At 40.5% G+C, this 22,023-nt stretch overlaps 1 protein-coding gene across 1 annotated transcript in view; it reads left to right on the top strand.

The window, feature by feature from the left end:
• Positions 1 to 22,023, top strand: part of ADGRG2 (adhesion G protein-coupled receptor G2) — a 138,769-nt gene that overhangs the window by 69,248 nt on the left and 47,498 nt on the right. The window contains exons 4-15 of the mRNA XM_074987931.1: positions 7,530 to 7,556; positions 7,789 to 7,827; positions 9,268 to 9,309; positions 10,774 to 10,821; positions 10,926 to 10,955; positions 12,441 to 12,482; positions 14,717 to 14,788; positions 14,955 to 15,086; positions 15,253 to 15,384; positions 16,727 to 16,747; positions 19,708 to 19,764; positions 20,290 to 20,360. Coding sequence (XP_074844032.1) covers positions 7,530 to 7,556; positions 7,789 to 7,827; positions 9,268 to 9,309; positions 10,774 to 10,821; positions 10,926 to 10,955; positions 12,441 to 12,482; positions 14,717 to 14,788; positions 14,955 to 15,086; positions 15,253 to 15,384; positions 16,727 to 16,747; positions 19,708 to 19,764; positions 20,290 to 20,360 — 713 coding nt within the window. The remainder of the gene's footprint in view (positions 1 to 7,529; positions 7,557 to 7,788; positions 7,828 to 9,267; positions 9,310 to 10,773; positions 10,822 to 10,925; positions 10,956 to 12,440; positions 12,483 to 14,716; positions 14,789 to 14,954; positions 15,087 to 15,252; positions 15,385 to 16,726; positions 16,748 to 19,707; positions 19,765 to 20,289; positions 20,361 to 22,023) is intronic.

Genomic DNA, 22,023 nt, shown 5'->3' with positions numbered 1-22,023 from the left:
GGATAATGATTTTCTTGTGGTTACTAATGTTTACAGAAGGTAATTGCTGACCGCAGCTTGCCAATTAAGGTAAGGACACCCTGTGGTTTGACAGACAAGATAATGATTTCTACAGTTCTATGTAAAAGATAATGGCCAATCTCAGTTTTCTAATAGATTTAAACGGTAAACTGTTTTAAAGATAAGATAAGGGCTTCCCGCAGTTTGATTGACAGGCTAATGGTTTTTAGCAGTTTATAGCCAAAAACAGTTAGTACCCGCGGTTTTTAAAGGGGAAACAACACAATTTAACTTAAGAAAAGTTTTAGACAGACTAGCTAGCTTAAACTAATACAATTAATGTGTACACAAGCAAGGCACGTTGCAGGTGTGATTTTTACCCCTGCCTCTTAGACCTGGTAGAACCAGAGTCTTTCCCTCAATTCCTATAGGAAAGAAGTGTAATACGGGTATAATTCTTACCCCTGCCTCATAGATCCGGTGTGACCAGAATCTTTCTCTCAATCCCTTGGGAGGAAGTAGAGATGAACCAGGCGTCCCCAGTCTTGGGAGTCAATACCGGACCTGTCCAGCAGGTGTAGGTGATTGGAGCTCAAAGGGGGTGGGCTGCCAAACCCCTCTTTATACCTCTTTGGTCACGTAGGCTTCTTCCTGGTCTCATGTGGCCAATCGGGGAGGAATGTGTTTGAACCCCAGGTTTCCCAGGGAAGGTGCAAGGCTCAATTCGCACCTGTGAATTGTGGACAGTTGGGCACCTTTGGAGGTGATGGGCGGAGGTTCCCCGTCTTTCCTGGAGCAGTGATCAGGCATGTCAATTACTGATATCAGCCAGAAGGGCGGCCATTAGCTAGCCCATTCACTGTCTGGTTTCTGTGTATGGTGGAGAGTCTGGGTGAGACAGCACACCTGCGTTCCCAGGGCATCACAGGCTGCCTGTCTCCCTCTCTGTCTCTCTCTCTCTGTCTCTCCCAGTGGGGGGAGAAGAAGAAAAGGCCAAATGGGGGGTTCATGTCTGGCTACATGTCCAAAATAAGATAATCTATTAAACAGAAGTCTTTTTGTCTCTTCCCGCGTGAAATATACTGCTTATGTCTTGTGTACAGTTCTCTCATCAATTACGTAATCATTATTTTAGTACATTTATGATTTTTTTTTAATATAATGACAACCACCACATTAAACATACTTTGGAAAACGTAGTACTGGTCTCTTCTGACAGCTTGACAAGCAGTTGTCAGTTTAGAGCCCTTTGAGGTTGTAACTGAGGCATGAGGTAGTGACCTAAACTAGGTTGCCCCGGTCAGAACACTATTTACTTCTACATTATATTGTGTGGAAATAGTTTTAAAATCATTGTTCTCATGAATAAGCTTTTGTACACATCCCAGACTTTAAAGAATAGCTTTTCTCTTTATGGCTTGTATTATTCTAATTTAATTTTGTTTTCTGTATGTAGCTGAAGTATTTGTTTATGTCCTTTTTCATTTGTTATTAAGTACAGCTAATTTGAGGTACAATAGACAATCCATATAACACATAGTTTGCCACAATCCCGTGTAACTGTGAGTCTTTTTTTCAAAAGAGTCACAGCACTAAACTGGCTGGGCCACATTCTGCAATAGAATAGTGTTGGAGAAGTTAATTGCTGCTAGCCAGGCTAATTTCCTTCTTTTATGAGTAACAAACAAAACCAAGGAGACACATATCACAAGAGCTCAGCTATCGACAACTTCAATTCAGGCACTTAAGCAGTGGTCAGGAGTTTAAAAGTGCTCAACATTTGTTGTTCTGAATGTCAGCTGATGGTGGCCGAATATTTTGAAAATGTGTCCAGTTACAGGAGCTGAGCAATTGAACATCTAGCACTAATTTTATGGCTCTTCCCTAAGCTTGTCCCCTTTTGGTAGAATTGTCTTTGTCACCAATGGAAGGTAGTCCAGTCAAAAGTCTTATCTCACCCACCTTGTGAGTCTAATGTTTTGCTGTGTGGGTTTTGCTTCCCACAACTCCCTCCCCTTTACCCAAGAGGCTGGTAAAGGCCAGAAGTTTTTGGCATTGGTTAAAGAAGTAATATTAGAAGCTGAAGAAAATTAGAAGCTGTTTTTAAGTTGGTGGCTCTACTGAAAATATTTTAGGTAAAATGGGGAGCGAAAAATGTACCATCCTAAATTATGGAATTATTTGGATTTGGATTTATTTGGATTACCAGATGACATTAGAAAAATCTTTGTTTGAGAAGAGAAGCAAAGTTGGAAGTCTGCCTTTAGATACAGATGTAGGATTCTCTTCCCCAGAAATTAGCAAAACATAATGTCTAAAAAGAACATTTAACCCACTTTGTAACAACAGTTTGATACATAAGGGACATTCTTTCCTTTCCAGAAGCTTGCACAGCAATGCCCAACTAGTGTACAAAATTTTCTTTTATAGAAATGATGGTATACTAAGCAATTGTTGTCATCATTGATAGAAAAAATTGATACCTCACATAAAGTATCTGGACTCAGAATAAGGTACTAAAGGTGCCTGGGAAAGTACATATGCTGTAATATTTAATTAATATTCTGTTAAAACAAAACTTCCTTTTTTATCCACTACTTTTAAGTTCTGGATAAATTCAAGTGCCTCGTGCTCATTTACACATAAGATTTTTTTCTATTTCTTAATTGGTATTAGAAAATAGCTATGTTTTCCATTTTTTGTAGTCCTTAAATGTAGATGGTGTTGGGCCCAATTTCCCCTCCCATTTACATCTCTTCTAACTCTATATCTTCATTGTAGTTTTACACTGGTAAAAGGAGAGATTAAAGCCAAGAACGCTTTAGACGGCAAATAGATGAAAGAGAGGCCAAGAATCTCTCTGTTAAGAGAATAAAATGTCTGAGAATTCCTGCACTTTGAGAGTTAGCAAAGGACAGCTATAGAGCAAAACTAGTGTTCTCCATGATCATGTTGAGATGAAAGCGATATTACAGAGTATGTGCATTGCAGTCAAAGAAGCAAACAGAATGTTAGGAATCATTTAAAAAAGGACAGAGAATGAGACAAAGAATATCTTATTAGCTCTATAAATCCATGGTACACCTTCATCTTGTACAGTGCATACAGATGTCTCAAAAAAGATATATTGGCATTGGAAAAAGTTCAGAAAAGCACAACAAAAATGAGTAGGGGCTTGGAAAAGGTGCCACAAAAAGACTGGGACTTTTCAGTTCAGAAAAGAGGAGACTAACAGGGGGATATGATAGAGGTCTACAAAATCATGACAGGTGTGGAGAAAGCAAATAAGGAAAAGTTATTTACTTGTTCTGATAACAAAAGAACCAGGGAACACCAAATGAATTAATAGATGTCAGGTTTAAAACAAAAAAAAGGAAGTTTTTCTTCACACAGAGCACAGTCAACCTGTGGGACTCCTTGCCAGGGGATGTTGTGAAGACCAGAACTTTATCAGGGTTCAAAAAAGAGCTAGATAAATTTGTGAAGGTTAGTCCCATCAATACGTATTAGCTAGGATGTATAGGAGTAGTATCCCTGGCTTCTGTTTGTCAGAAGCTAGAAATGGATGAGTGGAGAGGGCTCACTCAATGATTACCTGTTATGTTCACTTCCTCCGGGGCATCTGGCATTGGCCACTGTCAGAAAACAGAATATTGGGCTAGATGGACCTTTGGTCTGACCCTGTGTGGCCAATATTATGTTGTTATGCTCTTATTTCTAGAATTGAGAGGTATTCCCTTTTCTATTAATTTGAGGTTACAATGACAAAGAACCTGACCTGTATTTCATAGCTAAATGCCATGAATAATAGAGTGAGAATTTTTCTGGTCGTAATGCAAATAGAAGAATCATGACTCACTGGTTTTATACCTGAACTCATAGGAATAAGGGGATTTCAATGTTGGTAAGGTCCTTTCAAAAAGGACCCTCATGTAGCTGAGCCATGCGAGAGCGAAACTTGGCAATTTTGAAGTGCCGCAGCCGGTGGCATGCTAATGAGACGTTGAATATGCATTTCTGTGCCTCATTAGTATTCTTTGATCTGGCCATTAACGTGGCCATTTCAAAGTTTTTCATAAGTGTAGACAGAGCCTTGAAGCGTGCTCTTCACTCTGTGTTATACCCCCACCAGGCTTTTAGGGTGAATTTAAGTAGTTCTGTGATACATACTAGAAGGCTGTGTCTACACTTGCATTCTTCTTTTGAAAGAAGCAAAGCAGTGCACATGTGGACCCCCCATCGTCAAAAGAACCCTTCTTCCCTCTTGTTATGGGAAGAAGGGTTCTTTCGAAGATGGGGTTTACAAAAGAGCCGCATCTTCACTGCTTTTCTTCTTTCGAAAAAATAATACGCAAATGAGGTTCCAGATATGTAAATCTGCACCTCATTTGCATGCCTCTTTCGAAAGAGGAATGCAAATATAGACACAACTTAGTAGTTTTATGGATCTTCCCAGTAAGTGTTATTGAAGTTAGCTGGTGCTGATGTGTGCTCATATATTGGCAAGCATTTTTGTAGAACCCTTCCAAGTAGTCCTTGAGTTATCACAACTTGTACCTGAGTTACATTGTGCTCTGAGCTACTGCCCTTTGAACACTATTCACTCTTGTATTGCAATGTGGGCAATTCATATTGCATAGTTTGGTAATCTTTGCTCAGTACAGTGCTGGTGCTGACATACTTGAGATAAAATTTCTGGCATGGCCATGATCTGGGAGATCAACAGGAAAAACTGTCTCATCTGCTTCCCTTACTTCTCGCTGCCACGAGGAGTACTGTAGTGAATGGTCGGAGGGGTAGCCGTGTTAGTCTGGATCTGTAACAGCAACGAAGGGTCCTCTGGCACCTTATAGACTAACAGAAAAGTTTTGAGCATGAGCTTTCATGAGCACAGACTCACTTCTTCAGATGCTGGTCTTGGAAATCTGCAGGGCCAGGTATAAATAAGCCAGAGCAAGGGTGGGGATAACAAGGTTAGCTCAGTCAGCAAGGGTGAGGCTTACTACCAGCAGTTGATCTGGAGGTGTGAACACCAAGGGAGGGGAAGCTGCTTCTGTATTTAGCCAGCCATTCACAGCCTTTGTTTAAGCCAGAGCTGAGGGCGTCGAATTTGCAGATGAATTGTAGCTCAGAAATTTCTCTTTGGAGTCTGGTCCTGAAATTTCTTTGCTGTAGGATAGCTACTTTTAAGTCTGCTGCTGTGTGGCCTGGGAAATTGAAGTGCTCTCCCTAAGCAGATCAGCCACACCATCATGGGTTCATTCAGCCACACATCTACCAATATAATTTATGCCATCATGTGCCAGCAATGCCCCTCTGCTATATACATCGGACAAACTGGACAGTCTCTATGTAAAAGAATAAACGTACACAAATCAGATATCAGAAATGGCAATATACAAAAACCTATAGGAGAGCACTTCAGTCTCCCAGGCCACACAGTAGCAGACTTAAAAGTAGCTATCCTAGAGCAAAGAAATTTCAGGACCAGACTCCAAAGAGAAATTTCTGAGCTACAATTCATCTGCAAATTCGACGCCCTCAGCTCTGGCTTAAACAAAGGCTGCGAATGGCTGGCTAAATACAGAAGCAGCTTCCCCTCCCTTGGTGTTCACACCTCCAGATCAACTGCTGGTAGTAAGCCTCACCCTTGCTGACTGAGCTAACCTTGTTATCCCCACCCTTGCTCTGGCTTATTTATACCTGGCCCTGCAGATTTCCAAGACCAGCATCTGAAGAAGTGAGTCTGTGCTCACGAAAGCTCATGCTCAAAACTTTTCTGTTAGTCTATAATGTGCCACAGGACCCTTTGTTGTAGTCAGTGGGGCACCCTCACAGTTTGATTTAGTGTGTTCTTTCTCGGTCAGAGGTCTGCAACTGAAATAGCAAGAAGAGCCATTTTTTTTCAGTTACAAAATCAATACTTCAAGAGCCATAGTGCACGTGAATACAAGACAGTCCTTCATAAATAATGTCAAACTGTACTTTTTGCCACCCCTGTTTTAAGAGCCGCGCACACATGCAATGATTTGTATCAATTAGAAAGTTGTTATCCCCATCTCCAGGATTTACCTGCTTCAACCCCCAAACCCTCCCCACATCCTCAGGTTTAACCCCCTCAGCCCCAAACTGCCCCCCCATCTTCAGGTTAATCTCCTCTGAACCCCAAACTGCCCCTCATCCCAGGTTTAATTCCTTCAGCCCCTAACCCCCCACCATCTCCAGAATTTACCTGCCTCAGCAGATTAGCTCCACATGCTGCTGGTGCTACTTCACAGCTGCTACCTGCCCCCCTGCTGTTCCCCCTGCCACCTCCTTCTCAGCATGGCTGTGCAGCTCCAGGAAGGGCAGGCTCAGCCTCCCCTCCCTGCAGCTCTCCTGCAGGCTGACTTTCCCCACGTGGAGTGCATGGGTGGCTCCCTGCCCTGCTGGCTTCCCCCGTTCTGTGGCTGACTGCTTAGTGGCTCTGGAGGCTGCCATCGCTTAAACGAAAAAACTAAATTCCATTTTAACTGCAGGCATTGTTAAGTGGTGGCAGCCTCCAGAGCCACAAGTGGAGTCAGTGGCAGCAGTGCTCGGAGCAGCAAGTGGCCCCTTAAATAGCTGCATGCACTTCCGGAGCTGCAGGTTGCCAACCCCTGTTCTAGGCACACTAAATCAAACCCCAGAAAATTACCTGTGGCAGCATCAGTCTTCCCCTTAATGTAGACATCCTCAGACTCACAGGACTAGACTGGCAGAGCTTCCACAGGTAAAGACTGAGTTAAAACAGAAGAAATCTTAGGAAGTGCATTGCTACTGGCCTAACAAAACCAGACTAATATCTGTTTTTCATGATTACTACCACCACCATGGGAAAATTTTCAGAAGAGCTGTTACCAACCAAAAGTATTCAATGTCCGTTGTTCTCAGTGCACATTCAGGGTGAATGTATACTTGCCTGATGATCGTCACCACTGTGGTCCATCTTCCAGAGTTTGATTTTGCAGTGTGTTGAGAGGCAGCAAAATGGATCTCTCTGGGCTTGGCTGTCGACTGTGGTACTCCATGCTATCACATGGAGTAAGGGACATCAACATGAGCCTGAAGAGCCCCAGTCTATACTAGGTAAGGAAGTCGATTCCGATACGTCGATTCTAGCTATGCTAACGATGTAGCTAGAATTGTCTTTTGGAAATTGACTTCCTATCCTAGTGTAGATCTAGCTTCAGTGTTTTTGAAAATCTGTCTACTTTCTGTGTGCACTTAAGCTGAAGTTTTAGCTTTTTGAACTTCTGTCTCCATTTATTGGTCTTGACAGCTTGAAATACTGACCCTGACATTCTTTTGAAAAATAAGTGAATAAAGCGCTAACTTTATGTTTGTCTATATTTTTTCCACAGAAGAATCCTCTGTTACTGTTATCACATACCCCATTAATGCTTCAGGCAAGATACTAACATTTCTGCTATTGAGATTTATTTAGCTTAAGCTTTACTTTTTATTTTTCCATTGTTTAAATTTTTGTAAATTCTTATTATATTTTCCAGCTACAACTTCAGATACAAGCTCTGCAGGTGAGAATTGTATATATTACACAAATAAAAGCCATATAATTAAGGCAAAAAATTCAGATGTGATAATGGCAAATAAAACTCCATTGTATTCAATAGATTTGTGATCAAATTCAAATCATGCTGTTTAGCTGCTCAATAGTTAGGATTGCATGGGTAGAGCTTTCTTTTTTTAATGTTAAATTAATGTAACATAATATGTCAGTTATCCAAAATATACTCCTTTCCTTTTCAGCCAGAACTTTAAGTGTATTGCCAAAGCCAAACCACACAGGTACTTGCTTATTTTTATGGAGATCTGCTAAATTAATTTTCATTTTAAAAGTATTAAGGGAAAATGGTTCTGTTTGAAAAATGAATTCAGTGAGGCTGAGTCTACACTAGCCCCCTCTTTTTGGAAGGGTCATGTTAATGAAGCAGTTCGAAAGATGCTAAGGAGGTGCTGACATGAATGTGCAGCACCTCCTTAGTATAAAGGTGTCCATGTGCGATTTGAAAGTGCCACTTTCAGAATGCACACTGCTTGTGTAGATGGGGGCCTTTTGAAAGGAACCCCTGACTTTGAAAGCTCCTTCTTTCTATTTGGTTTTAGGAAAAAGGGGCTTTCAAAGTCAGAGGGGTCCTTTTGAAAGGCCCCATTTACACGGGTGGTGTGCATTCCGAAAGTGGCACTTTTGAACAGTACATGGCTACCATTATGCTAATGAGGTGCTGCATATTCATGTAATTGCCTCATTAGCATCTTCCAAACTGCCTCGTTAGCATGCGCCCTTCAAAAGTAGGGGGCTAGAGTAGACACAATCTCAGATTACCAAGACTACTTAAAATATTTGTGAATGACAGGTTGGACTTTCCTGGTCTGACACCCTCAGGACCTGAGCAGTCCCAAACCAGGGATTTTGCCAAGCCAGGAGACGTCAGTGCTCCCTGGATCCCCTCAGCCTGGGCCACTGAGCTCCACTTTGGGTCCAGTAGGGTTCCCAGCTGCTGTTCCTCCCCAGCTGCCAGCCCAACTAGAGCTTCCCAGCCCAAGGTGGAGCTCCCAGCTTTGGCTCCCTGGCCCCAACTGTAGCTTCCTCCTCGGCTGCCACCGCTGGCTTCCCAGCCTCAGCTGTAGCTCCCTGGTTGCCTCCAACTTCCTGAATATTTAATAATGCAGGTTGAACCTCAAAAATCTGGGACTCTCTAGTCCTTTTCCCTGGCTCCTGCCATCCTGGTCCCTGCCACTGGCTTCCTGGTCCATGCCAGCCTGGCTGAGGCTGGACAGAGTTCCCAGCCACTGGGACTCTCTGGTCCACCAGACCACAGATGTTGCTGGACTAGAAAGTCCCAGATTTTAGCAGTTCAACCTGTATTATTAAATATTTAACACATTCATTAGTCACTGTTGCATTGTGTTCATTACTGTGGTGTACAGGCACACATTTCATGGTTAAAATTGTTTCAATCATGTTCTATACAAGATGCACATAACTAGCCAACTTACCTGTTCTCTGGACTTAAGACAGGTGACCGAATTCTCCTTTCACTTGCAAAGATTATATTCTGAAGAGAGTCAGTCATCTTTTACAAGTTATAAGGGATTAATACTAGTGCAAACAGTAAGCAAGTCCGAACTAAAAATCGGAAGAGGGACCTGGCAGCTCATCTAAATGACCATTAATCATAGGCTTTTTATCAGAAATTCTTATATTTAATTTATGTTTTCCTTCAGAAACTACTAATATCCCTGAATTTAACTTTTCCACAACAGTAGGTAAGACTTTATATTGCTGATAGTTGTATTCTGAGTGCCATAAAAGCATGAGCCTGCTGCTGCCCCCGAGGTCTGTTGCTGCTCCAGGGGATCTTTGCTTGGGGTAGTGGCTGCCCCTTCTTGAAGCCTGTGGTGGGGCCTGGCACTCTGAAAATTGACCCCAGCCTGCACTGGTCTGGGAGAGTCAGTGCTTTGAGGGATACCCCATCCTCCAGTAGCCCTCTCCATCCTGCAGCTGTTTGTGGGGCACTTCAGGCACTCAGCAGCCCCTGGGGGCTGCTCTCCACCTCCAGTACCCCTGCAACCTACAGGCTGTCTGGGGGCAGAGGGGTAACTTACCCAGTCTTTGTGGCAGTGAAGACGACAGAGCCACAGCCTTGCTGGCCTCTCTTTGTGCTGCAGCTGCCCCCAGTGACCACTCTCAGTATTGCATTCTTCCCATCTGTGCCCCTACCTTTTGCCTCCCTCTGCCCTTTCCTTTCTGGGTTCTGGAAAATAGCCCTTGCCCAGCACTTCCCATTGTCCAGGCGCAACCAAACCCTGACCTTGGTTTAAGTTAGGGTGGGAGGAAGCTGTGTGCTAAATTTTGTGGTCATAACTCTTAGGGTTTAAGAGGAGTTCTTGAACAAATCTGGCACTGACAGACTGGCAGAGACAGTCTAAAGTATGTATATAGATTAGCAATCAGTCTTACTGTGGGTTGAGTTCATATGATTCATTGTGTAAATACCTGGGAACTGAGATTACAAAAGCTACAGAGCTTTGTCGTAAAACATGCAGTAGCTGAAAGATATGAATTTAATGTTACCGTTTCATCTGAAGTTCTCAACTTCTGTTTGAATTTTTACCTCAGCATTGACCTCCTGTTTCTACTTTTATTTTATATGTATATATATATATTTATAAATAAAATACACACACAACTCTGTTTTGTGTACATGGCTGAAGCAATTATATGCATTCTTTTGTCAATTTTTAGTAAAAATAGCTGTATGTAGGGACAATGGAGAACCACATGACCATATTACACATAATATACCACCATTTAGAACAATTGGTAATCTTTGTAAGAGAGCCACAGGACAAGACTGGAAGGTTTGTCATAGAAGAATGATGGGGAAGCTCATAGCTACTGGGATGGCTGTACCAGACTAATCTATAATTTATGAGTACTAAGAAAACCCCCAAGGACAAAATTTTCATAAAAGCTCACTTATCAGCATTTTCCATTTAAGGACTCATTCATATTTTCAAAACTATTCAGCACCTCTTGTTTTCAGTGGGTTCTAGGTATTTTTGAAAATCTGGCCACTTCTTTCAGGTGCCTAAACTGTAGTCTGAAGTTTTTGAAATTATGTCCCTGGTTGTTGGCATAGTGAGCTTAAAAATCATGCCCCATATTCTTACAAACAAACATTAAGCACTAATGTTTTGCTTCTCTATTTGTATTTATTTATTTTTCAGCAGAATCTTCAATCATTACTTTTATCAACTACCCCATTAATGCTTCAGGCAAGATTTAATTAATATTTCTCATATTTTGATGAATTTAGCTTAAGTCTTACCTATGTGTTGTACTTGTTTTTACTATTTTCTATTTTTGTTGTATTACTCAGATGGAGCTTCACTAGAACCAAGTACAGAAGGTGAGAATTATTTTTATACAAATACAAGTTTAGAATGAGTACCAAATTCAGATCTGGTGTATGAGATAAAACTCTTGCGTTAAGTAGAGTTGCACATGTTTAAACTGGTGTTAAATTTGGCCCTGCGTTGTTACTTTAATCTTAAAAACGTTTAACATATTGGCTGGTTAGCCACACTCTTCATTAAGTTTCCATTGACAGAGTTTTGAAAATGATAACTTCATGTGGTACTGTAAAAGAGAGAGAGCTGTGCTAGTCTATATACTATCAAAACAAAAAAGCAGTCCAGTAGCACTGTAAAAACTAACAAAATAATTTATTAGGTGATGAGCGTTGATGGGACAGACCCACATCTTCAGATCAGAGCCATACCAGAACAGGCTCAATATTTAAGGCACAGAGAACCAAAAATAGTAATCTAGGTTGACAAATCAGAAAAATATTATCAAGGTGAGCAAATCAGAGAGCAGAAGGGCAGAAAGGGGGGAGGGGAGTCAAGAATTAGATAAAGCCAACTGTGCATAAGAGCCCCTATAATGACCTAGAAAATTCCCATCCTGGTTCAAACCACGTGTTAATGTGTCGAATTTGAATATAAAAGAGAGTTCAGCAGCCTCTCTTTCCAAACTGCTGTGAAAATTCCTCTTCAGTAAAACGCAGACTTTCAAGTCATTATCAGAATAGCCCACTCCATTGAAGTGTTGACTGACAGGTTTGTGAATCAGGAGTGTTTTTATGTCTGTTTTATGCCCATTAATTCTGTGTCTAATAGTTTGAAGTCTGTCCAATATACAAAGGACATTGGCGTTGTTGGCACATGATGGCATATATGATGTTAGTTGAGGAACATGAGAATGTGCCTGTGAGTCTGTGAATAACCTGGTTAGGTCCAGTGATGGTATCTCCAGAATAGCTGTGCAGACAAAGTTGGCAACAGGCGTTGTTGTAAGGAAAAGTTCCAGGACTGGTGTTTCTTCATTATAGACTGTGGTTGTTGGTGAGAATCCTCATAAGATTAGGAGGTAGTCTGCAGGAGAGACTTACAGACCTGTACTATATCATCTATGTACATAGGAATACTGCTTTGGGGTTGAACAGTGAATTCAGTAAGATTGCTAAAACTGCTCATAATATTTTTGAAATGATTTGAAATATCCATCTCCTTCATTACGTGGCATGATGGAATATGGGAATGTATTTAATTGTTAAAATTGGGTCAGTTGCATTCTAAACAAGAGCAACATAATTACTCCACTCTGCAGCTCTCTGAATTTAGAGACAGATGGCCAAATTCTCCTTCCACTTGCAAAAAATTTATTTTGAAGTAACTAATTTATATTTTAAAATAAATTATTACTGTTTCATGCTAGTTCAAACAAGAGGAGAGTCTGAATTAGAAATCAGAAAATGACCTGCCTGCTCATTTATATAATCTGTACTTAATAGGGATTGTATTAGATATTTTTGTATATATTTTTCCTGCAGAAACTACTAATATCCTTGAAAGTAACTTTTCCACAACAGTAGGTAAGGCTTTATATCCTTGTAAAGCTCTACTTTAGAATGACAGAAAAGGATGATTTATGAGCTTTCATAGTCTGTGATCAAGTAGTTTGAATATGATTTTACTATTGTCTTTCATATGAACAATCAGTCTTGTTTTTGTTCAGATGATTCCATTGCACATACATTAAAGTTGAGATTTTAATCCTACGGAGCCATATCATAAAACACCCAGTAACTGAAAGGAATAAATTTTAAATTATATGACTCCTAGCTTTGAATTTCCTAACTCCTGTTTGATTAAAACATTCACAGTAATGTACTGTAGTTTTGAGGTGCTACTGTCTACTGCACTGATAGTCTACAGGCTCCTAACTATCTGAAAACCTCCCATCCAGCTAATAGCAAGGTCTACTTGACTCAATTTATAATAGCTGACAAGATCACACAGTTTATTTTGATTAATTGCTGTTATCCAGTGAAGCCTTTAAGATAAGGTAATGGATGTGGGCAGTGGATGAAGACCCAGCTGCAGAAGGCAGGTCCCAGCCCCACCCTTTCTGCTTGAGGCCCTGCCCCTTCCGTAAGCCCCATGGATCCAATGCTAGCCCACACACCAGGTTACTGCCCCAGTCCCTGACCAGTCCCGGACTTCTTAGTGCCCCCATCCCAGTGAGTGGTGTGGCCCCATTTTCCTAGCTGGTGTCTGGAGGGCTGGGCTGCTATGCCATGGCCCCAGCCCCACCCACACAGCCAGAGAGCCACGTCATGGACCCAGCCCTCCCTGGGCTGCTGGGCTGCAGCCTCATCCTCAGCCATCCTTGGGCAGCTATGCCTCGGCTACAGCCGAGGCTCTCCCCAGGTGGCCACACTGCTCCACCATAGCCCTAGCCCTTCCCAGGTGGCTCTAGAATGTAGGCAGTACAGAACAATCTTACAGAACAAGAGAGTGCTGTTTGACTGCAGAACCCCGCTTGTTCTGATGTATGTGTCCGTGAAAGTAGTAGGATCAATACAATGAGTTATGCATCTCCAGTATGATGTGAAGCTCAAGCCCACAATAACAACAGAGACACAGTATTTTTGGTAGTGGGGCATCAGAGAGCGGGGAGGAGTTAGGGTGTAGGATATGCTGAGTCAGGGACCATGTTTCTTCAAATAAAATGAACTGGTTTTTAAATGGGTGGAGGATGACTCCTTAAACATAGTGTTTGCTGGCCAAATCAAATCAACAAGGTAAAACTGAGTTCAAAAGGTTAATATGGTCCAACTTGTGTAAGAATTTAACAGATTGGGTTAACCTAAGCAGGCTCTGACTTTATTCAGTCAGACATAATTTGATTCACTGTGTGAATGTGGAATAAAAGAAAATCACAGACGTGACAGACAGCAGAAATGTTTTGCAGTCTTGAGGCCTAAAAGCATGTAGATGGTCCCTAAACTTGCTTTATGACATTTATTGTATCCTTATTATTAATTTATGTGTATTATAGTAGCACATACACACTCTAAACAAAATCAGGGCCTCATTATACTAAGACACTGGTTCTCAACATTTTCAGACTACTGTATTCCTTTCAGGAGTCTCATTTGTCTTGTGTGTACCCCAGGTTTCACTTCACTTAAAAACTACTTGCTTACAAAACCAGTACAAAAATACAAAAGTGTTATAAGCATACTTTTTCTCATTTTGTCTATAAGAAATTTTAGGTTGTACCTACTTCACTAGTATTTTTTATGTGGGCTGTTGTAAACCTAGGCAAATATATAGATGAGTTGATGTAATGATGGATGTCAGAACAAGGAGCAATGGTCTAAAGTTACACTGGGGTCAATGTAGGTTGAATATTAGGAAAAACTATTTCACGAGGAGGGTGGTGAAGCACTGGAATGCATTACCTAGAAAGGTGGTGGAATCTCCATCCCTAGAGGTTTTTAAGTCCCAGCTTGACAAAGTCCTGGCTGGAATGATTTAGTTAGGGGTGATCTTGATTTAGGCAGGGGGCTAGACTTGCTGACCTCCTGAGGTCCCTTCCAGCTCTGGGACTCTATGATTCTATGTATCCCCCGGAAAAACTCTGTTAGAGTATCCCTGGCTGAGGACCCTAAGGTACTGTATCATCACAGAGAAAAAGACAAGTCTGTTCTTGTAACCTTTGTGCTACTCCCCAGATTATCTAAACTGAGCCAATATAGTGTGTTACTTTTAATACAGCATTAACTATTTTAATAAATTCAGTTATCTTTATTTCTTTTAGGGAAATTATCAGCAAATATAATCTTCAATGAAACTGACAGTGCTACTCCACCAACTAATGCCAATACAGATGGTAATACAAATTTAATTAAAACAGTGAGCTGAGCATATTGATATTTTTGTAATAGTGTATGTCAGGGATCCTCCCCCACTCTGGCACCCTGAGTGCAGAAAGTGAGGTCCTGCAAAATCTTTAAAACACCTTGCCTAGTCACAGACTTTACTTTAAAACATCACAGGGTCACAGATCCCCTGGACATTGGAGAGTATTGCTGCCACCACCCGAATGGGAAAAGACCCCCTAACCCAGGAAGACGGAATCTTCAATGGAACTGACAGTGTTACACTGCCACCTACTGCCAGTACAGATGGTAATACAAATTTAATTAAAACAGTGAGCTGAGCATATTGGTATTTTTGTAATAGTGTATGTCAGGGATCCTCCCCCACTCTGGCACCCTGAGTGCAGAAAGTGAGGTCCTGCAAAATCTTTAAAACACCTTGCCTAGTCACAGACTTTACTTTAAAACATCACAGGGTCACAGATCCCCTGGACATTGGAGAGTATTGCTGCCACCACCCGAATGGGAAAAGACCCCCTAACCAAGGAAGACGGAATCTTCAATGGAACTGACAGTGTTACACTGCCACCTACTGCCAGTACAGATGGTAATACAAATGTAATTTAAACAGCGAGCTGAACCTACTGGTATTTTTGTAATAGTGTATGCCAGGGATTCTCCCCGACTCTGGCACTCCGAGTGCAGAAAGTGGGGTCCCACAAAATCTTTAAAACACCTTGCCTAATCACAGGCTTTACTTTAAAACTTCACAGGGTCACAGATCACCTGGGCCTTGGAGAGTATCACTGCCACCACCCGAGTGGGAAAAGACCCCTAAACCCAGGAAGACACTTGGGACATCTTCCTGTGGGGTTCCCCAAGCTCTTAACCTTCCCTCAGGAGACAGCTTATACATAAGAACTGTAATTTAGTAGCTGACCTTTCAGTCTAAGGCATGCTTGTACACAGACCCTTCTTATGACACAGGATCAGATCAATTGCTTAAAAACAGTGATTTATGCACAAAACAAGAGAAAAGTACATCATGGGTTGCACACAGAGAAAAATATTTCCCTGAGATTCAGCTTAAAAGTTACAGGGGAAAAATCTCAAGTCAAACAACACAAAACTGAAAAAGAGAGCAGCCAGTCCAACCAAATTCAAAATAACCATAACCTGATCATATCTAACTGTACATTTCCCTTTTACTTAACACCTTAAGAACTGGTTTTGCAATGGTCAGGATATTTCTGATGTCATTTCAATTTGCCCGAGAGACATCTTCCTCCCTTCACTTTCTCTCTGCTCCTGCAGACAAAAAGCTGCAATTTTTCTCTGTTTAATCAAAACTACTTCACTCCCATTGGCTCACCTATACTCAAGTTACATTTGGAGAGATTAACCCTTTCCCTACACTCATTCGTGACAGTGTATAATGAAGAGAGTTAAACAATTAAAGATTCAAACAATGCTTAAAAAGTGTCCTCGCAGGACTGGAATGAAACGTTTTACTTTTGTAAAATAGGTTCAAAGCTAGATCATCTAGTAATCTCAAGTCACTGCCTTTTGAGAACTGCTTATCTGCTAAAGTGAAAAAAATGCATTGGAGATATTAGCCCTTTTTATGGTATAGCACACAAAAAAAACCTGTACAAAAATGAGTAAACCATGCCTCACGTTTGGCATGAGATGAGAGCTCAGAGAAATCAGCAACTGATTGGGAATGAAGAATGAAATACTTGTCCCAGAAAGTGGTGCCTACACAACAGAATCGGTGACAAGGAGAGGTTTGATTAAGTGGGATGTGGAAGTTTTCAGTGCCATTAACTCAGCTGATATTACTTGATGGACAAATAAAAAATAGAAGTACATTTCAGTGTTACTGTATTATGCAAAAGAGCTGTTTCTCTTCTGCAGCATTTATTTCTGATCATTACTTTTTTTTATAGGTATAAGTCATTGTAAAAATGGTAAGTATATGACTTAACATATATACAAACATACTGTATCACATGAAAGAAAAAATAAATACCACAAAATTTCATATTTTATCAGAGGCTAAAATAATGAGCTGGACTAAATAGAATAGTTTTGAATCTCGTGTTCGAAAAGAAAACAGCCAGGGGAGGAAGACCATCAAAAACACATGATAAAGATTTATAGTGGTTGAACATAATAATATATTAAGAGCCTGTTTATGATAGGCTGATTTATAGTTCATGGTGGTACATAGTATATTAACCTCCAAAGTTTGTTTCATTTAATATTCAACAACAACAACTGTTAGATAAATGGCCCTTTGCACCTCGAAAGTTGTAATATAGCTTATAGAAATCAACACATTATTTGGTTGTTTAAAGAAGAAGCTGCTTTCCCTGAGTTTGGCTGTCTGTCTATCTAAAATGCTACTAAATTAAATTCCTATTCCAAGTATAGGGAAACAGTGGCACACTGTCTCAGATTCTAGTTTGTGGAAAATATAATTGCTGCTTTTTTATTTTTAAAAGGTGACCTCTAAAATATATTTCTATTATATGTAGGAAGAAGACAAACAAAGCAGTCATGTAACACTTTAAAAACTAACAAAATAATTTATTAGGTGATGAGCTTTCGTGGGGCAGACCAATTCTTCAGATCTGGAAATAGTGCTGAAAGTGATCTGGCAGGATGAATATATAGCAGAGAGAGAGAAAAAAAAATGAAAAGAAGACTGACAAATCAGCTATATAGGACAGAAGGAGGGAGATGAAGAGTGAGGAGTATGGAGATGAAAATCACTTACTGCAAGTGTCTATTAAATTAAGTGAGTTGCCTGAGATCACTGCAACTATCAAAGATGGGGAAGTTGTCTCTGTACTTTGTAAGGTAATTTCTATCTTTATTAAGACTGAGGCACAAAGTGTCGAATTTGAGAATAAATTCCAGTTCAGATGTCTTCCTTTGTAAGGTGGTGTCTTTGGTTTAGGGCACAGGTTCTCAGGTCTTTAATACTATGACATACTTCTTTGAAATGCTCACTGACAGGTTTATAATCACAGAGAGGTCTTCCTTGCAACAAACCCCGTAGCCAACTTTGTCCACATATTTACTCTGGAGACACCATCACTGGACTTAACCACGTCAGTTACATGACCAGGGGCTCATACTCCTGTCCCTCCACTAATACTATATATGCCATCACATGCCAGCAATACCCCTCTGCTATGTATATTGGACAGACTGGACAATCACTTCACCAAAGAATGAATGGACACAAATCAGACATTAGGAGTCTGACTACACATAAACCTGTCAGAGAGCATTTCAGTGGAGTACCATAGTATGAGAGACCTAAGAATCTGCATCCTAAAACAAAGACACATTGACACAGATTACAAAGGGAGACATCTGAACTGGAATTTATTCTGAAATTCAACACTTTGTGGCTTATCCTTAATACAGATCATAGAATCATAGGGCTGGAAGGGACCTCAGGCGGTCATCGAGTCCAGCCTCCTGCGTCAAGCAGGATCAACTTCAGCTACGTCAGCCCAGCCAGGACTTAGTCAAGCCAGGATTTAAAAACCTCTAGGGATTGAGATTTCACCACCTCTCTAGGCAACACATTCCAGTGCTTCACCACACTCTTGGTTAAGTAGTTTTTCCTAATATCCAACCTACTCCTCTCCTCCTGTAACTTGAGACCATTGCTCCTTGTTCTGCTGTCTGACACCACTGAGAACAGTTTCTCACCCTTCTCTTTAGCGCTCCCCTTCAGGAAGTTGAAGGCTGCTATTAAATCACCCCTCAGTCTTTCCTTCTGCAAACCCAAATCCCTCAGCCTCTCCTCGCAGGTCATGTGCTACAGCCCCTTAATCATTTTCATTGCCCTCCACTGAACCTGCTCCAGCACATCCACATCTGTTATATACTGGGGGCCCAAAGCTGGACACGATATTCCAGATGTGGACTCACCAGGGCTGAATAGAGAGGAGCAACAACTTCTCTAGATCTGCTTGAAATGCACTCTAATATGCCGTTAGCCTTCTTGGCTACAAGGGCACACTGTTTACTCATATCCAGCCGTTCATCCACCATAATCCCTAGGTCCCTTTCCGCTGTACTGCTGTTTAGCCAGTGGGTCCCCAGCCTATAACAATGCTTGGGATTCTTCCACCCCAAGTGCAGGACTCTACACTTCTCCTTGTTGAACTGCGTCATATTTCTTTTGGCCCAATCCTCCAATTTATTCAGGTCACTCTTGATTCTATTGCTACCATCCAATGTATCTACCTCTCCCTGTACCTCTAACAATTATCCCATGCATTACAAAGACAGCTTCCCCATCTTTCATATTTGTAGTGATCTCAGGCAATTCACTTAACTTAATAGACACTTACTAAGTAATTTTCTTCCTCCTCTTCCCAACTCTTAGCCCCACCTTCTGTGGTATATAGCTAATATGTCAGTTTTCATTTAATTTTTTTCTATTTCTCTGTTATATATTCATCATGTCAGTTCACTTTCAGCACTATTTCCAAATCTGAAGAAGAGGATCTGTCCCACAAAAGCTCATCACCTAATAAATTATTTTCTTAGTCTTTTTAAAGTGCTACATGACCACTTTTTTGTTTTGTGAAGATACAGATTACCATGACTACCACTCTGAATATATAGGAAGAGTATGTTTATGTGTGCAGATATTCTATGTAAGTATGCTGGAGGAAACGTTACAGAACAACTTAGGTAGATATACATTGCATATTAATACTGAGACTTGGATCTCATGGTGAAAAGGTACCTTAAACACCAATAATAGATAAAAGCATAAGTAGAACGTAAGGTATTTTGAAAACCCAAAGACATTTAGGATTATAAAAATATTCATCTTTTAAATATATATGTTGAACAAGATTACATTTGAATTCAACTGGATTGATATTTTTTGCAGACACAAAGCTATCTGGTAACAACTTACATAATTTATCAGCCATCTGTGGTGATTCAGGTTAGTATGGGTTTTTTTAAAATGCATTCATCTCCAGATATTTCTCTCTTCTAAATAGTCAGGCATACATGCAATGTTGTTATAAAATCTCCTTTATGGAAACCTTGGACCAGTGCCAGACTATCCTTTTTCTTTCAGCCACACTCCCAGACTGGTCACAAGGAGGGAGAGAAGATTTCACCTAAACCAGCCTGAAATACAGAGAACAGATTAAAATTGGGGAAACTGAAAAATTTTCTTTATGCAGATCAAGGTCTGGGTCAATGTGTATAATCTAGTTTTCCTGTCTTGAAAATGATACAGGAGAAATGGAAGGAATTCAGAGAAAATAAAGATATTGAGAATATTTAGTTTAGGGAGTAAATAAATAGGCATAGCAACAGAATAAAAAACGAGAAGGTAGACTGAATACTCTTGGTTTTTATCACAATGTACAAAACAAGTGAAATATATGGTTCTGAAAATGGCTCTAAATCATGCAAATAACCATAAGCATTATTATTAACTTTGTCTTTTTGTATTTAGTTTTCTACATGGGCTGTGTAACATTTATGTTCCATGCAAAAAGCAATAATACTTCAGGAAATTATGAAATAGTAAGTCCTATGATTTTTTTATCATTATCCTTTCTATATATTTAAATTAACCTTATCCTAATATGAATTTTAAAATGTTTTGTGAATTGTTAACTCTAATATTACACATTTTCTTTTGAAGTAAATGTTAGCAGAACAATATCTGATGACTATCACAGTTAGGCCATTCTTTTAGGGATGTTCTGTTCCATAGTGGTTTGCTAGTTGAGAAGATTATACCATGTTAATCTTATTCCTACAATTATTCAGCCAGTAAGCATTCAAGAATCTTTGAAAATGCTTTAGAATCTCTAATGGTTCCTTTGGCACCATATTAGTGTACTAAATGTCAAATGTCCCTTTCACCAAGATGCCACTATGTGGAATAACTCTAGAAATATTAGTTGCTGGTATGATGCTTCCTGGAGGTACCCAGGACTACGAGGCTCCGTCTACACTGCCCCTCCCTTTCAGAAGAGGCATGTAAATACAGCAGATTGAAAATGCTAATGAGACGCAGATATGAATATTCAGAACCTTATTATCATAATGGCAGCCATTTGCTGCTTTGAAAGTGCTGCTTTTGAAATGCAAACTAGCCATGTAGACAGGGTTCCTTCGAAAGGAAGCCCGGCTTTCAAAAGCGCCATACTTCCTCATTTTTTTCAGGAAGAAGAGTGCTTTTAAAAGCAGGGCTTCCTTTCAAAGGAACCCTGTCTACACAGCTCGTTTGCATTTCAAAAGCAGCACTTTCAATATGGCCAGTGGCTGTTGTTATGCAAATAAGGCACTGAATATTCATATCAGTGCTTCATTAGCATTTTCAATCTGCTGAATTTACATGCCCCTTCCAAAAGGGAGGGGCAGTGTAGATGCAGTCTCATAAACATTCACTACCTGCTCTTGGTGTGGAGAAGTCTTGTCTGTGCCTGTTGTGGATTAACTCCCTTACTCCACTGACCATGGACAGCATCAGCACTCCATTCTAAGCCTCATAGGTGCTGCTGTTAACTTACAGATTAGCAAGTGGTACACTCCAGCCCTGGAGTGTCTCCCTTACGTGTCTGGCCCTGGTCCACTCGACATATACAGTAATCACACACTTGCTGCTTCCAAAGCACCAGTATACCCCGGCTTACCAGTTCCATCTCAGATGTTCTTCGTAGATTGCACCTTGCACCTAGGTGCATGTATAGTGAAATTAAGTATGAATTTATTTAACAAAGCATATTAATTCAAGAAATAGCAACTAGAAGTACTGACAATACATGCTTACATATAAAATAAACTAATACAACATTTTAGAACCTAGGCTTTATTAACAAGATGCTTTTATTCCTAATCAAGACTTCACACAAATGCCTGATCAAAGACTTCACACAAAGTCCTTCAGTGGGTTTCAGCCAGATTGGTGTGACCCTCCTGATGTGAGACAAGCATACTGTCAGTTTGCTTTCTCTGTGAAGGACTAAGAGTGTTTTTTGCCCTCCCAAAATATCAATCTCTTTCTTTGTCTTTATTCATAAACAGGACCCCAGCCCCGTTATTAGTTTATTCCATTATATTTTCTCTCTTGTAGATTTCACTGTCTCTTCTTTTGCCTGTGGTTTGGTTTGCAAATAGACCTCAACAGTGAGGCATACAGTAGACAAATGACCAGACAGAGATGTAGGTGTCTGTTACC

The sequence above is a fragment of the Carettochelys insculpta genome, chromosome 1 (assembly GCF_033958435.1).
Source record: "Carettochelys insculpta isolate YL-2023 chromosome 1, ASM3395843v1, whole genome shotgun sequence".
Lineage (NCBI taxonomy): Eukaryota > Metazoa > Chordata > Testudines > Carettochelyidae > Carettochelys > Carettochelys insculpta.
Note: the sequence above shows the minus strand (reverse complement) of the source record. Positions and strands in the feature narration are given on the sequence as shown.